Raw genomic sequence first — 14,502 nt, 5'->3', positions numbered from 1 at the left:
TGTTAAAGTCGAGGGCGCAAAGGTGCCTCCAAGCCAATAACGGTGACCGTAATGAACGGTCACCGTTATTTGCATCTTCCCCATTCCCATTGAGCCCTATGGGGGCTCATTTGGGAATGGGGAAGAGCCTTGGTGAATGGGGAATTACCGCCCCGCCAACCTTGGAATGGGGCGGTAATTCCGCCATCCACCAAGGCGCTGCCGGTCCGGGTACGGCGTCAACCAAGGCGTTAATAGCGCCATTGGTTAGCGCCGTACTCGGAATGAGGCCCGGTGTCTTCTAGTAGCTGAGATATGCTCGATTCTAGGTATGTTTAATGCAGCTCTGAGTGCATTATTCTGCATAACTTGTAGTTTGTTATGCACCGATTTATTGGCACCACAGTAAAGGCTGTTACAGTAGTCCAGTAGAAACAATGAGTGCTCTTGCTAGTGTGAGGCAGCATGCTCTTGAGAGCAACGGTCTGCATGCCCTTATCAGCTTGCCCGTATAGGCGGTAGATGAAGCAGTCATGTTGACTTGTTTATTTAAGTTGGATGTAGCATCAAGATAAAAACCTAAGGTTTTGACTTCTTTAGCTACTGGGATATTGTTCCCATCTTTGTTGATAGCTGTGTATTTTGGGCTTATTTTATTTAGGTTTGTTGGAGAGCACACTATGAGGAGTTCGGTCTTGTGGTCATACAGGCAGAGGCCATGGGAGGCCGTCCATGCCTGAATTATTGTATATATTTCGTTCACAAGTCGTACATCTGTGTCATAGATACCTGTAATGTTTAGTAGAATATGAGTGTCATCTGTGTAGTTTCTGTCGATGACACCCAAACGGTCTAGTTTGTCAAACAGTGGCTTTGTAAAGATATTCCACAAAGTAGAGGATACGCAAGATCCTTGAGGCATGCCGCAGGTGATGGGTATGGGGTCAGCAGCAGTTGAAGGTGAGAAGACTCGCATGGTCCTATTGTTTAGGAAGGATTGAATTTAGGTGATGGCAGTCTTGGAGAAATGGGCTGCTGTGGCGAGGTGAGCGCAAAGTATCCTGTTGTCAGCCAAGTCAAAAGTAGCCGATAGCTCCTAGAGGAGCAAGATTGCAATTTTTCCTTTGTCTTTGGACTCGTCAATCTGGCTCTTGAGGTCAATGAGGACCGTTCGGTCCCATGTTTTGGCCTGAAGCCAGATTGGTGAGTCCCCAAGAGTTTATTAGCCTCTAGATAGTCTTGGACTTGCAAGTATGTGACTCTGTCCAAGATTTTTAGCAGAAATGGGACTGTTGTGATGGGTCTGTAATTAGTTGGGATGGAGGGGTCTAAGGATTGTTTCTTAAGTAATGGGAGTACCCATGACTCCTTCAGGTTGCTGGGTATGGTTCCACTTGAGAGCGAACTTTTAATTAGATTGGTTATGAATGGGCCAGGACTCTGGCCGCATCTTTGATAAGTTGTGGAGGGCAACTATCACCCTGGCACCTTGAAGGTTTCAGATTTGCGATAATCTTTTGATCTTCTGGTACCGATACATTAGAGAATCTAAAGCCTTGGGGCTGTTGGGTGACCAGTGTTGCATAAATGCCTATGGAAATTATGATTTCATCCACATTTTTGGTTTAAAATAAACACAGGGGGATTTTGCATTTGTTTTTCAGACCCCCCTTACTTTGGTCTGTGTTGGGGAAGTCGGACAGAAAAAAAGACATTGGAATGATTTGGGAATTTTGGATTTCAGACCCCCTTCCACTTACACGGCTGTGTCGAGGAAAGTTGGACAAAATGATTGGACTGATTTGAAAACAAAGACACCACTCTTCCTTAAAGAAGTTGTGGTGACCCAGACAAAAAGGATTACCCAATTAAATTATAGGCTATAGTTTTTCAGCGCACACTGGGAAGGGAGCTTTGTTAATTTTGTATTTTAACGAAAAGCTCCTCATAGTGTACTTCAAAAGGGAATTAATTAAATTCATATAATAGTTAAATAGGCTAAGGATCTACACAGATTTGCCTCTGCCCACCCCGCGCGCACTATAAACAGAAAGGATTTAAGACCTGTGGATTCCCCCACCTTTTGGTTACAAAGGTCTCATGTCTACTTACATTAAAAACCTCTGTTTAAAGTTTAGGACAGCCAGCTGCATATCTGGACCCTCTGGAAAGATCGGGCAGGGGTCTGGCCACTCCACTCTCAAGGATGTGCTCCCACTCTCCAGCATAGGATCCAGTCAGCTTTTAGGCTTTCCTAGCAATAGACAGCTCTACCCAGATGCGCTCTCACCAATCCCCTCAGGTGTTTCCTTGCACCTGTCAGATTATAAGTTGCAATAGCACTATTGTGATGGTACATTTCAGCAGCTCTGTCCCTACCTCCTAGTGCAGTCCCCCTGATAAAGCAGCGATGACACCACCAATTTTACAATCTTGGACAAGTTTTCTTGCAACGAGGATTGGACAGTTACCCTTCTCTCTCATCCAAAATCCAACCTCCTCAATGGATTGGTTAAAGAGTCTGGAGCAGACATATGGCAGCCCCACTTGCAATCCCCATGTGTTATCCTGTCATACTTTTGTCAAAAACTAGTTATGTATGCAAAACTGCATAATTTTACCAGCAACTGCCATAATATATACATATTTTCCTTTTCAGCTACTCATTGTGAATTACATAAAATGACAGCCAGATCCACACCATGTTGCACAGCCCTTTAGCAATTATACACTATTTTCACAGAAAGCATATGTGTTATGAACATATCATTTATTACCCATATTCCTAATGTTATCCTCCACCTGTTCACCAACTCTCACATTTGGAACATGTTTAGATCAGGGAGAAACTCATTTTAGATGGCCATTAACGTTCCCTGAGTTTCAGGTGGGTGAATTTGAAATCACTACAATCACCTGGAAATTACATAAAAAATTACACATAAAAGAAATCTGACATATGGTTGGTGGGAAAAAGGCCTAAGTTACAATAGTCCTTTTAAATGAAGTGTAAATCTGTAGGTTCAGCAAACAGGAGATCTGTTTCATCCAGCCATTTGTCTCTCTGGCAGAGCCTGTGAGTAAGTCTTTCTTCTGTGTCTCCTTGTGTTGGATGCTTGCTCTTTGAAATTGGAGATTCGTCCTCTCTTTATGGTCGCCTCCCGTCTTCACAACTACTGTCTACATTCTGGTCATGCATCAGCAAAGGGAAATGGTCCTGCAGAGACAGACATTCTGAAGGACACATGGTTTTCCAAACCTTCCAGAGCAAGCCACATTGTATTGCATTAATAAACACTAGGATTCCAGCCTCCAGCCTTCCAGTGTTGCAGTTCCTTGTGACATGTGTCCCACAGACAGGAAAGGGGTTTGCCTCTGGCCTACAGCAAGGTTTCCATGGCAAACAAAGTGGCTTCTGAAATGTCTGCTGGTATTTTGCATGTGAAACATAATATACATAACTTTTTGTCAACACGCACCATGTCTTTTTCGCTAACACTTTTTTTGTTAGCAGTGGGACATTTTTCACAGTTCAAATTCAAACACACATAGACAGCCATTTTTGTGTCAGTGTTTAACATCCTGGTTTTCATGTGAAAGGGGCCTTTGTTTCATTCTTCTTTTGTGGATTGAAATGCTGCTTTTCTTTTGGTAGTCACTAATAGGCCTTTCCTACATGGCCCTTCAATTGTAACTTCAAAAAGACACATGCAAAGCAGTTTGGGTCAGTGATTAAAATACTTATTTTCAGGTCAAAGGGACCTTCAGTGTGGGGCCTTTGAATGCAACCCACAGTCCCTTAAGAGACAAGGGTCTTACCTATAGGCTGTGCTAAAGCTGTCAGGGCTGGGGTACTCATCAGAGACACCAGTCTCGCCTATAGGCTGTGCTAAAGCTGTCAGGGCTGGGGTACTCATCAGAGACACCAGTCTCGCCTATAGGCCGTTCTGAAGCTGTCAGGGCTGGGGTACTCATCAGAGACACCAGTCTCGCCTATAGGCCGTTCTAAAGCTGTCAGGGCTGGGGCACTCATCAGAGACACCAGTCTCACCTATAGGCTGTGCTAAAGCTGTCAGGGCTGGGGGCTCCCTTCAGAGAGAAGGGTCCCGCCTATAGGCTGTTCTAAAGCTGTCAGGGCTGGGGGCTCCCTTCAGAGAGAAGGGTCTCGCCTATAGGCAGTGCCAAAGCTGTCAGGGCTGGGGGCTCCCTTCAGAGACCCCGGTCTGGACATGAAGATCTGGATTTGCCTAGAGGTTGGAAGAGCTGGGGCAGAGACAGACACCTTACCTGGCACAGGAATTGCAGGTGTCTCTACCTTTGTCCTGCAGCCCTCTCTAACCCGACCTGTATTGTGTGTTTTTCTGTCCAGGTGAACATTGGAATCCTGGTCGCCGTCACCAGAATCATCTCCCGGATCAGCACCGACAACTACAAGGTCCACGGCGACGCCAACGCCTTCAAGTAAGCCTGAGACCCCCCCTCTCACTCCCCCACGCCCCAGCCCCCAGGGTCTGACCCCTTCTGCTCCCCGAGGCGCGGGCCCTGCGCTGCTCCCACCCGCTCCTTGTTCCTAATAAATGAAGTGTATTACGTGCCATGCCTCCCCCACGCCCTGCGCGCCGGCTGGCCGACTGCTGTGCACCCACACTGTTTATGTCACAGAGGCCGAGAGTGTGGCTGCGGCAGGTGCCAAGAACAGACTGTATTTTATAAAGCGAAACCGTGTAACCAGGCTCACGTCGCGGGGGGTGGGGAGAGGGGGCTGCCGAGACCTCTGAGCGATGCCCCCTTCCCCCGCATATACGAATGGGGTGGGGTGGAACAGGGACTGCTGAGCACAGAGGTTGGCTGCCCTGTAGCAATAGACCAATAACTCTCAAATATCTAGGGGGCTGGGGCAGAGTATGTCACATGTCAAATGCAGCATTTCAGCCCAGCACCAGATTACCTACATTTGGGAACCCTCGCAGCTGCCTGCTGTCCCCCTAATGATGGGCCCTTGGCAGACAACCCTCCGACCCCCCTTTCAGAACTCGGAGAGCCGCAGCCTTGCAGGGGGTGCATTCCACAGAAGGGACTATGCAGCAGGGTGCTGGTGAGGCAGCTACGCGCGCTCTGCATGTCCCCACGTTTGGCATTTTGTGGTCATTTTTTAACTTAACCCTCATGTGACCCACCTAGCAGCTTTTGTGTTTTGTATAATAACAATTCCAATGTACAGTTAGAGAATGCAACCATTTGGCGAGATGAACAATTGCAATGTAGGACCCCACACAAGTAAAACCACACTCCGTACACACCAGTCTCCCTAGGACCCCACACAAGTAAAACCACACTCCGTACACACCAGTCTCCCTAGGACCCCACACAAGTAACACTACACTCCATGCACACCAGTCTCCGTGGGGCTCCACTCAAGTGCCACCACACTCCATGCACACCAGTATCCCTAGGCCCCCAGGAGTAACACCAGACTACATGCACCCCAGTCTCCCTGTCCCACCCCCCACCCCATGTCGCACCACATTCCATGTGCAACAGTCTCCCAAGGGCTTCTCAAAGGTAGCACCAAACTACACCAGTCGCCCTGCCCCCCAGACAAGTAACACCACACTTCATGTACACCACTCTTCCTGGGGCCCACCCACAAGTAACATCACACTCCATGGACACCAGTCTCCACAGGGTACCCAAAAGTAACACCACACTCCATGCACACCTGTCGCCCTGCCCCTCCACACCACACATGTAAAACCACACTCCATTCACACCAGCCTCCCCACCCCTCCCCCACAAGTAACACCACACTTCATGCATAGTAGTCTCCCTGGGGCCCTTCCACAAGTAATACCAACCTGCATTTACTGCACACCAGTCTCCCTCCTCCTCCACCAGCATGTAGCACCACACTCCATGCACACCAGTATTCCTGGGGCCTCACACAAGTAACACCACACTCCATGAACTCCAGCCTCTCTGCGGTCCCCACAAGTAACACCACACTCCATGAACACCAGTCCCTCTGCGGTCCCCACAAGTAACACCACACTCCATGAACACCAGCCTCTCTGCGGTCCCCACAAGTAACACCACACTCCATGAACACCAGTCTCTCTGCAGTCCCCACAAGTAACACCATACTCCATGAACACTAGCCTCTCTGCGGTCCCCACAAGTAACACCACACTCCTTGAACACCAGCCTCTCTGCGGTCCCCACAAGTAACACCACACTCCATGAACACCAGTCCCTCTGCGGTCCCCACAAGTAACACCACACTCCATGAACACCAGCCTCTCTGCAGTTCCCACAAGTAACACCACACTCCATGAACACCAGCCTCTCTGCGGTCCCCACAAGTAACACCACACTCAATGCACATCAGTCTCCCTGAGGCCCCACACAAGTAACACCACACTCCATGAACTCCAGCCTCTCTGCGGTCCCCACAAGTAACACCACACTCCATGAACACCAGTCCCTCTGCGGTCCCCACAAGTAACACCACACTCCATGAACACCAGCCTCTCTGCGGTCCCCACAAGTAACACCACACTCCATGAACACCAGTCCCTCTGCGGTCCCCACAAGTAACACCACACTCCATGCACACCAGCCTCTTTGCGGTCCCCACAAGTAACAACACATTCCATGAACACCAGTCTCTCTGCGGTCCCCACAAGTAACACCACACTCCATGAACACCAGTCCCTCTGCGGTCCCCACAAGTAACACCACACCCCATGCACACCAGTCTCCCTGAGGCCCCACACAAGTGACAATGCACTCCATGCACACCAGTGTCTCTAAGGCCCCCACAAATAACACTGCAGTACATGCACACCAGTCTCCCTGCCCTCCCACCACAGGTAACACCACACTCTATGCACACTACTCTCACAGGAACCCCCAAAATGAACCCCGGAATCCATGCACACCAGTCTCCCTGCAGCCCTCACAAGTAACGCCACACTCAATGCACACCAGTCTCCCTCGGTCCCCCGCAAGTAACAACAGTCTCCTTAGGGCCAGCTGGGGGTGGAGGTCGTTCCTCCTTCTTCCAGGACCCCCATGGTCCTGGGCCCACATTACCCTCCCAGCGCACAGGCAACCTACAGGAATTCAGAGCTCACGCGCAGCAATGGCGCAGCGCAGAGAAAGCAATGTGTCAGTCCAAGGAATGGAAAGGCCTTTAGGCGCAAACAAACAAACAAGAAGCCGCCGAGAAGCGCGTCTTTGCTGTGCCACCCATCACTAAAGGCTGTGCCTACTTGGGACGGGAAGGAGCATCACGGATGTGCGCGGGAGGCCGCAGTATGGCGGGTTATTCCTCCCCGGACCCACGCAATGAGGACTCACAGAGGAGTTAATTGGCTCTGTGGTGCTGGCAAGAGGGCCTCACAGCGCCATCATAGAGAGCTGCAGCGAAAGGGCACCTGCACATGGCAATATAGTGATTGCAACCTGCGCCACCTTGCATTGACACCCAATTAATTGTGTGCAGTGAAGATTGCCATAGCCCCAAACATTCGCAACTAAGAGAAACATGTTCCTGTAACAGGGCCTTGATGCCCGCAGGGTGTGTGGTGATGCAGACCCTCCTGGTGGGATGCATGTGTCATCAGACCAACCCATCCCCCTTTAATGGAGTCATTAACTATTATTAATCATACAGTCTCTGGTGGATAGCTCAGGGGTAACGTGCTCACCTTGGAAGAAAGACGACCCAGAGCCACACAGGTTCTATCCCCGGGTCCGCACTTAGAAACCTCTTGGTATTAAGTGCGTTATAAATAACCTATCATATTATATCATATCATATCATAATACACCCATGGCCATTGCGCTCTTGTTAGCCCTCACATATGATAACGCCAAGACTTTTCTGAGGGATTCCATAGTGAGCTTGCCGGGGGCTCAAAGATGACAAAAGGGCCAAAGGTACCAATCCATAAAAATCCCACATGTACGCAGGGGTCCTGGCAGGCAGGAAAGGGAAAGGAGGGCAGTATTAGATCTACCCAAAGGAGAAGCCTCGGGACCCTGATAATTTGGGAAGAATTAAAAGCTGAGGCAAATAAACAAGAATTGAGTGCGAAACCACCGGGCTCAAATGGTGCAATTAGATGTAGAGGGAATGGTGGGTCGCCTGCTATGGAAGGACTCATGAGCCTTCTGGGCACTCATGAATAATCAGTGCAGGGGCAATGGGGAGCAAATGACCAACGCTGTTGCAGAATCGGACTGGGTGAAGACCCTGATCCCCAAGTCGGCGAGAGAGATGGTGGTGAACGGGTTGAAATAAGCTTGGTGCGATCTTTAGTCTACGACCCAAATGAAGTCTACAATCTGATAATGAGAGCTAGTTATTCGAGGGCTCCAGGTCGAAACTATACTTCAAACCGTCTGTTTAAGGGGGCCCCATTGGGGTGGGCAGGAATCATGGAAATTCTTTTTGGCGACATTTTAAAGTCTGCCAATTTCTCAGTTTCTTGGCAAAGGGCTTTCATTATCCCAATACATAAGTCAGGCAGTAGAGCTGAACAGAACAACTACATACTGATTTCCATATTAAACTCTGACAGTGAAATCTTCTCCAGCTTGATTTTGAAACATCTGGAATCGTGGGAATGTGCAAGGGTCTGATTAGTAAAAATGAAACAGGATCGAGAGCGAGATTGGGGGGAAAATAGTTGAATTGGGGAATTCCGGCAAGTTTGCTTAGACCAAAAGTCGCTCAACATAAAGGCTGCAATGTGCGGGCGGGTCCGATTGAATTCAAGAGGGTGCTTTAACCCCCAAAAACTGCGGGTGCATTTTGGCCCCATGCCTATTTAATTTATATGTAGCGGATGTCGGTAGATCTCTGGAATTGGGGATCTGACTGTTAGTTGGTTGGCGTACGCTGGTGATTTTTTCTGATAGATTGTACGGATAAGGGACTGCATAGGCTATTGGTTGCTTTTGAAGCCGTTACAAACCACAACTGCCTTAGACTCAACCCTCAAAAAACGAAGATTCTGTCATTTACGAGAAGGAAAAGGAAAGCAGCGCTGTGATGGGCACTGAATGGCACAACCCTGACTAGGGTTGACTCTATGGTGTATTTGGGGTTTCCCATAAAACTAGCATCAGGAGTGATCTAAAAACGAAAGCAGAGGTGCTTATCCCCCCAGTTGAAATGGATAAAAAAATCAATATTGTAAATTCTCTCCTTAAATTAAATATTTTGACGGGAAAGTAGCTCCAAAGTTATTGTATGGCATCGAGCTTTGGAAAGACTGGGTCCTGGAATATCTGACTCTGTTAGAAGGCATCATTTGTCGAAGGGTGTCAGGAGTTCAGAATGTACTGCCAATTCCTGCTATTAGATACAAGCATGGGCTACACTCTCTGATAGTTAAAGGGCACTGGCGTATCCTGTCACTATATAGAACACTTCTGTCAGCCCCCAATAACACCCTATATCGTGATTTTGCTGTTATGGCGGAGAAGGGGACTGTCCAAACGTTGACATAACTTGTAGAACAATGTACAGCGATACTGCAGATTAACGGGTTTTCTAATGTTGATTAAGTGAATGACCCAGAAAAGGTGAAAACAACAGTGTTTAACCTGGACTGGTGTTTGAAACCTAGAGAGGCTGCAAGGGTACACCAGTCTGAGTAATGTATATAACCTAGGGGTATAACGGCCCCTTACTTAGACATCTTTCCATGACCACGGATGAGGGAGGATTTATTTCGGTTTCGATGGAACCCGTACTGTACGGGCGAGATTCGATTAAGACGTAAACTGAAGCAGGAGGAAGGTGTGGGATGTGGATTCTGCCAGCAAAGTAACTTGTTAGAAACCCTTCAGCATCTTCTGGTTGAGTGTCCCAGTCTAACTACATCGAGATATCTACACTTGACTGTGAATCATTTTGGCAATCATGTTTGCTTGGTTTTCGAGTATGAACTGTCATTGCAGTGGTGATTTTTTTTAATGCCCTGAAGTTAAATGAACAAGGACATTTTTAGTTTTTTAATTCAGTGCACAATTTTAGAGTGGGGTTTTTAAGATGCGGAAACTGAGTAGCATGAACTGGTGTGTAATTTGCAGGAGATTAGAATGGCAGTGTAATGTAACCAGGTTTTATTCATTGCATGCATCTAATGACTTGTAAATGTGTATGTTTCTTTTTTTCTTTTATCTTTCTTTTTTTCATATGACATATATTGTTCAGGTTGAATAAAGATTGTAAGCACTAATCCCTGAGCCGGGGAGGGAGGGCATTACGTCAGGTAATGCCCTGGGGCCATAGTTACAGGCTCCTCTAACAGAACACTCCAGGGGTGAAATGCCTCCAACGTTATGCAGAATTTAGCCCTCCCACAGTTCTGGTCATGGCAAACCTCTGTGAGGGACACACCCTCCAGGGGCAATGGTGTAGGTCCGCTGTGCATGAAAACCTTCACACGTGGTTTCACCAGCAGGTGGTGGTTGGATGGACTGAGGACCGAGAACTTGATCTGGCCGTGACATCCACGGCACACCGCGACCGTCAGGGCAGGATTGCATTTGACTGTGTTGCCAGCCAGCAATGTTGCAGCCAGTGCTTTCCCATCGTGGTGCTGCAGATGATATTAAATACACCTTCACCACTGGGCGTGCCGGAATTGGCATCCATTGTCATCTTAACTGCAACCACTTTGGCCAGATGTGATTTTTAAACTGTGTTTTTGATTGGTGTCAGTTCTGCGAACGCTGCCTAACACACCTTGTCGTAAATGTCCAGTTGACTCACCTTCCACGCCTATTCCCTAATGAGGACTGAAACCTGCTTGGGAAAAGAGCCCTATAGAGCGGGGTTGTCCAACTCCGGTCCTCGAGGGCCGGAATCCTGATGGGTTTTCAGGATAGCCATCATTAATATTCATGTGGAAAAATGTGCATACACTTAGAATCATTGCAAGAACATTGGTCTCATGAATATTGAGGGGTATCCTGAAAACCCGGCATGGATCCAACCAGTGGTGTAACTTTGCTGAAAAAGTTGGGGGGCACATGACATCCGAAGAAAAGGTGTCCAAGCCAATTGAATGGGGACAACATGGTGTACCATGAAAGTTGGGGGGAGACAAACACCCCTGTGCCTCCCTAAAATTATGCCCATGGTTCCGGCCCTCGAAAGCCTGGAGTTGGATAGCACTGCTGTGGAGTACTCACACAGATCCATTGTCATAGATTCTGGCTTTTTTATCATATTATCTGCTGTCCCATCGATTGGGCGTGCCTCGTGATGGCGGCCATCTTGTACGACCATGGTCTCTTCAGTGATTATAGAGGTTCCTTCACATGGCCTTTTCTAGAGCGACCAAGTTCAAGGACCCTTTGCAGAGCGATACCTGACTCTGGGAATACCCGACAGCGAAGGTATGCTAAGAAAACATCCTTGACCCATCCTCCTCATTTTGAAGCCTGCGTGCGTGTGTGGAGATCACTTGAGCACCCTTTCTTGAGGGCAACAAATTGGTTCCTGGATCCTCACCCAGGATCTCTAGACCTTGAGCAGGCTGCACAAGCACGTAGTCCTGGACTGCGAGACTCTGCTCAGCTGAACACAACCACATCAGTATACCTACAGACCAGGACGGCAACACAACTTTCACCAGAGGGCATGGCAGTCCAGGCCTGCGTCTTTGGAGCCTGACTCTACCAGACGCCCCCAGACGAAGAGTCAACCTGCCCTCAACTGTGGGAGACAGGCCTGTGTCGGTTTGCTGGTGGTGGCTTGTTCCACACCACACCCTCGGGCGCTGAGTTACGGACCCTAGGTCGCCGCACTGCCGGCACCGACTTTACTAGCACGATCCTGGGGTAGCACGTGAATGGCTCTTCACTAGTTGTTACATTGCGTCAAATTGACTTATAGTGACTGCTATGGGCACCACTTTGTATTGGCATTTGCACTTTATTAACTAAGAGTGGTGACAATGTCTTTATGACCATGCCACCCCTATTTCCGTCTATGATGCAGGTGCTCCACGCAGTCACATCACAACTGGCCTGCACTGATCGCTTCCGAGTGGAAGTAAGGAAGAGATGCCAGGTCGTCTTCGCTCTTCTGCGTCCCTTGTTCAATGTCCCAGTTACTGTGTTGTCTAAGTTTCCATGGAAACACCCATCTGCCTGAGGTGGACAATAGAACTATAGGGACACACCCCTATTCTTCAAGAGTCAGAACCCCAGAACCATTGGACGTTTTAATGAATACAGTTTGTGTGATTTTAGTTACTGAGTACATCTGTTCAGCTTTATAACCCTACCTTAAAATAAATTCTGAGCCAGTGCTGGGGAGACCTCCAGAGTTGTATGACCTTGCTGCTTCTAGTTCCAAAATGGACAGCTTTACTTACATCTCAACCAGGGGGCAATATTCTATTCCGAGTGGGCCAGCTTAAGGAGCCTGCAATTGCTGTCAAGAAGCATTGCCTAGCTGCCTCTGCTGAAGGCAACACAGCACATTTGCACTGTGGTGCAGCCCTCTTGTGCCAATCTAGCCTCACGCGGTCTGCCCACCCAGGGGCTCTCAGGTTTCCCATGGCCACAACTGAGAATGCCACCCTATGCTCTTAGCGTTGGGTAGTGGCGTGTGCAGAATGTTCTCTCGCATTTGAAATTTAGAAAAACTACGAGTCCCGGAATTCCAAGCAAAACCAGGTCTGGGTAATCTCCTCACCCACCCACACAGGGAACTTTAGAGCTCTAGAAATTAGAGCAGTGACTGCAAGTCTCCCTTTACCACGAGCCAATGAGTCACGGCCCTGAACCGGAATGCGGAGCATGGGAAGAGGAGGGGCATTTTAGCAGAACACATATGCTTCAGTTAGGGTGACCAGATTTAAAAAGTAAAAAATCGCGACAGGGCAACTAACATAAAAGAAAGACTAACTCTTGAAAGTGGCTGTCAGGGCACTACACTTCAGTAGTGGTTGGGGGGAGAAGGGGGTTTTACCTTTATTTAAGACTGTAATGGTGGCAGTTACTGTTTGCTGTTGTTTTGGGTTTGGTGCATTTGGGGTGCAAGCGCCACCCATGAGGCAAAGCATTTCCTACACAAAAGAGAGAAGAAACGGTGTTGAGAAGCAGCATATTTGGTTGGCATGGTAATGCTTTTTTAAATATTTGTAGTTTTGGGTAATGAATGCTATTTCCGTTATTTAGGGGTCAGAGGGTAGCCCAATCTCGGGTGCGCACACCCATTATGCGGTGGAGCTGCCACACAAATGTGAATTCGATTCTCCTCCGTAAAGCTCATGCCTCCAACTGAAACAGAGTACCACAATGTGGGTAATAATCATTGGTACTTATAGTGCTTGCAGTTGGTTCCACCAGGAGCTGGCTTTACAAAAAGCACCCACATTATTAAGACTGCAGTTTATTTAACCGTGGTATGAGATGATGTGCTATAATAAGGCATTTATAATGCGTCTATGCACAAATGTAGCAGGGTTTTCAAGGTGTGGTAGGCTTTTATTATTTTGTTGTTGACTTAGCTCTGTAGTGTCACATTGCACCTAATAGTCCATCACTCATTCTTAGAAGGTCAGCCTGACTGTTCGGTCTTGTTACCCAATGGAGAACAATGGTGCTTGAGACCCGCGGTTTGACGGTGGATCAAGGATGGTGGTTGTGATGCTGAAAATGCATTGGAGGGACAGGGCCTCCCTGTCCTTGTCCTGTAGTCCTTTTTCATTTGTGTTCTGTATTGTTTTCTGCCCAGGAGTCCATGTGGGACTCGTGGCAGTACAGCTCTTCCTGTTTTTGGTTTGGTGTACAAACCCATGGGATACCCTTATGGCACCCATGGGTCGGGGTGCAACCCTGTGCCCCTAGTGTATGTTTTTGGGCACCTGTGTGTGGCCCACAGAGCAGGGTATGGGCTGGTGGCAGCTCCATGCTGAATTTGAGAGGTGCTGTGAGTATCCTCCATTTTGGGATACCCAGGCCCTGCCATTGGAATCAGTTGATTCCTGGTAGGAAACAAGATGGCCCCTGTGGCCTCTTGCTTTCTATTGTCTGTTACCTTGTTTTCCCAAAGTCCTGGGAAGCCCTGGCTCTGTCCCTTCCCGCTGACTGGCTGTTGGGTGGAAGTTCCATATGTGGTGTTGTTGGGAAGTCTAGGCCAGACTGGCTGGAGCCTTCCCAGTGACTGTATGTTGTGGGTACACCCTGTGGGTGGGACCTGGGTAAATGGAGTGTGTGACCAATATGCACTTCTTGTTGTGAATGTCTGGTTTCTGGTATGAGAGACAAAGACTGAGACAGCCCTGCCCAAAACTGGTATGAATTTAGTGTGTAGTGTTGAATGGCTGGGTACTTGTCCCAATACAGATTCCTTGTTATGAGTGTCTGAGAGGGAGGATTGTGGCCTGAATGCACTGTGAGCCTGATTGGTTGACTGACTGCATGAATGCCCTTCTGTATGATTGGCTGCTGAGAGTGACCCGGAAGTGTGGATGAGCGGCAGAATAATAT

The 14,502-nt window shown here is 48.3% G+C and overlaps 1 protein-coding gene across 2 annotated transcripts in view; it reads left to right on the top strand.

Moving 5' to 3' along the window:
• ADGRD1 (adhesion G protein-coupled receptor D1) overlaps positions 1-14,502 on the top strand; it is a 1,635,406-nt gene that overhangs the window by 1,432,536 nt on the left and 188,368 nt on the right. For both annotated transcript variants that reach the window (XM_069620079.1, XM_069620080.1), the window contains one exon: positions 4,349-4,440. In XM_069620079.1, coding sequence (XP_069476180.1) covers positions 4,349-4,440 — 92 coding nt within the window. The remainder of the gene's footprint in view (positions 1-4,348; positions 4,441-14,502) is intronic.

This window comes from Ambystoma mexicanum, chromosome 10 (assembly GCF_040938575.1).
Source record: "Ambystoma mexicanum isolate Mex_15411 chromosome 10, UKY_AmexF1_1, whole genome shotgun sequence".
NCBI classification, from domain to species: Eukaryota; Metazoa; Chordata; class Amphibia; order Caudata; family Ambystomatidae; genus Ambystoma; species Ambystoma mexicanum.
The sequence above is the reverse complement of the archived record's forward strand: the minus strand, read 5'-3'. Positions and strand labels throughout refer to the sequence as shown.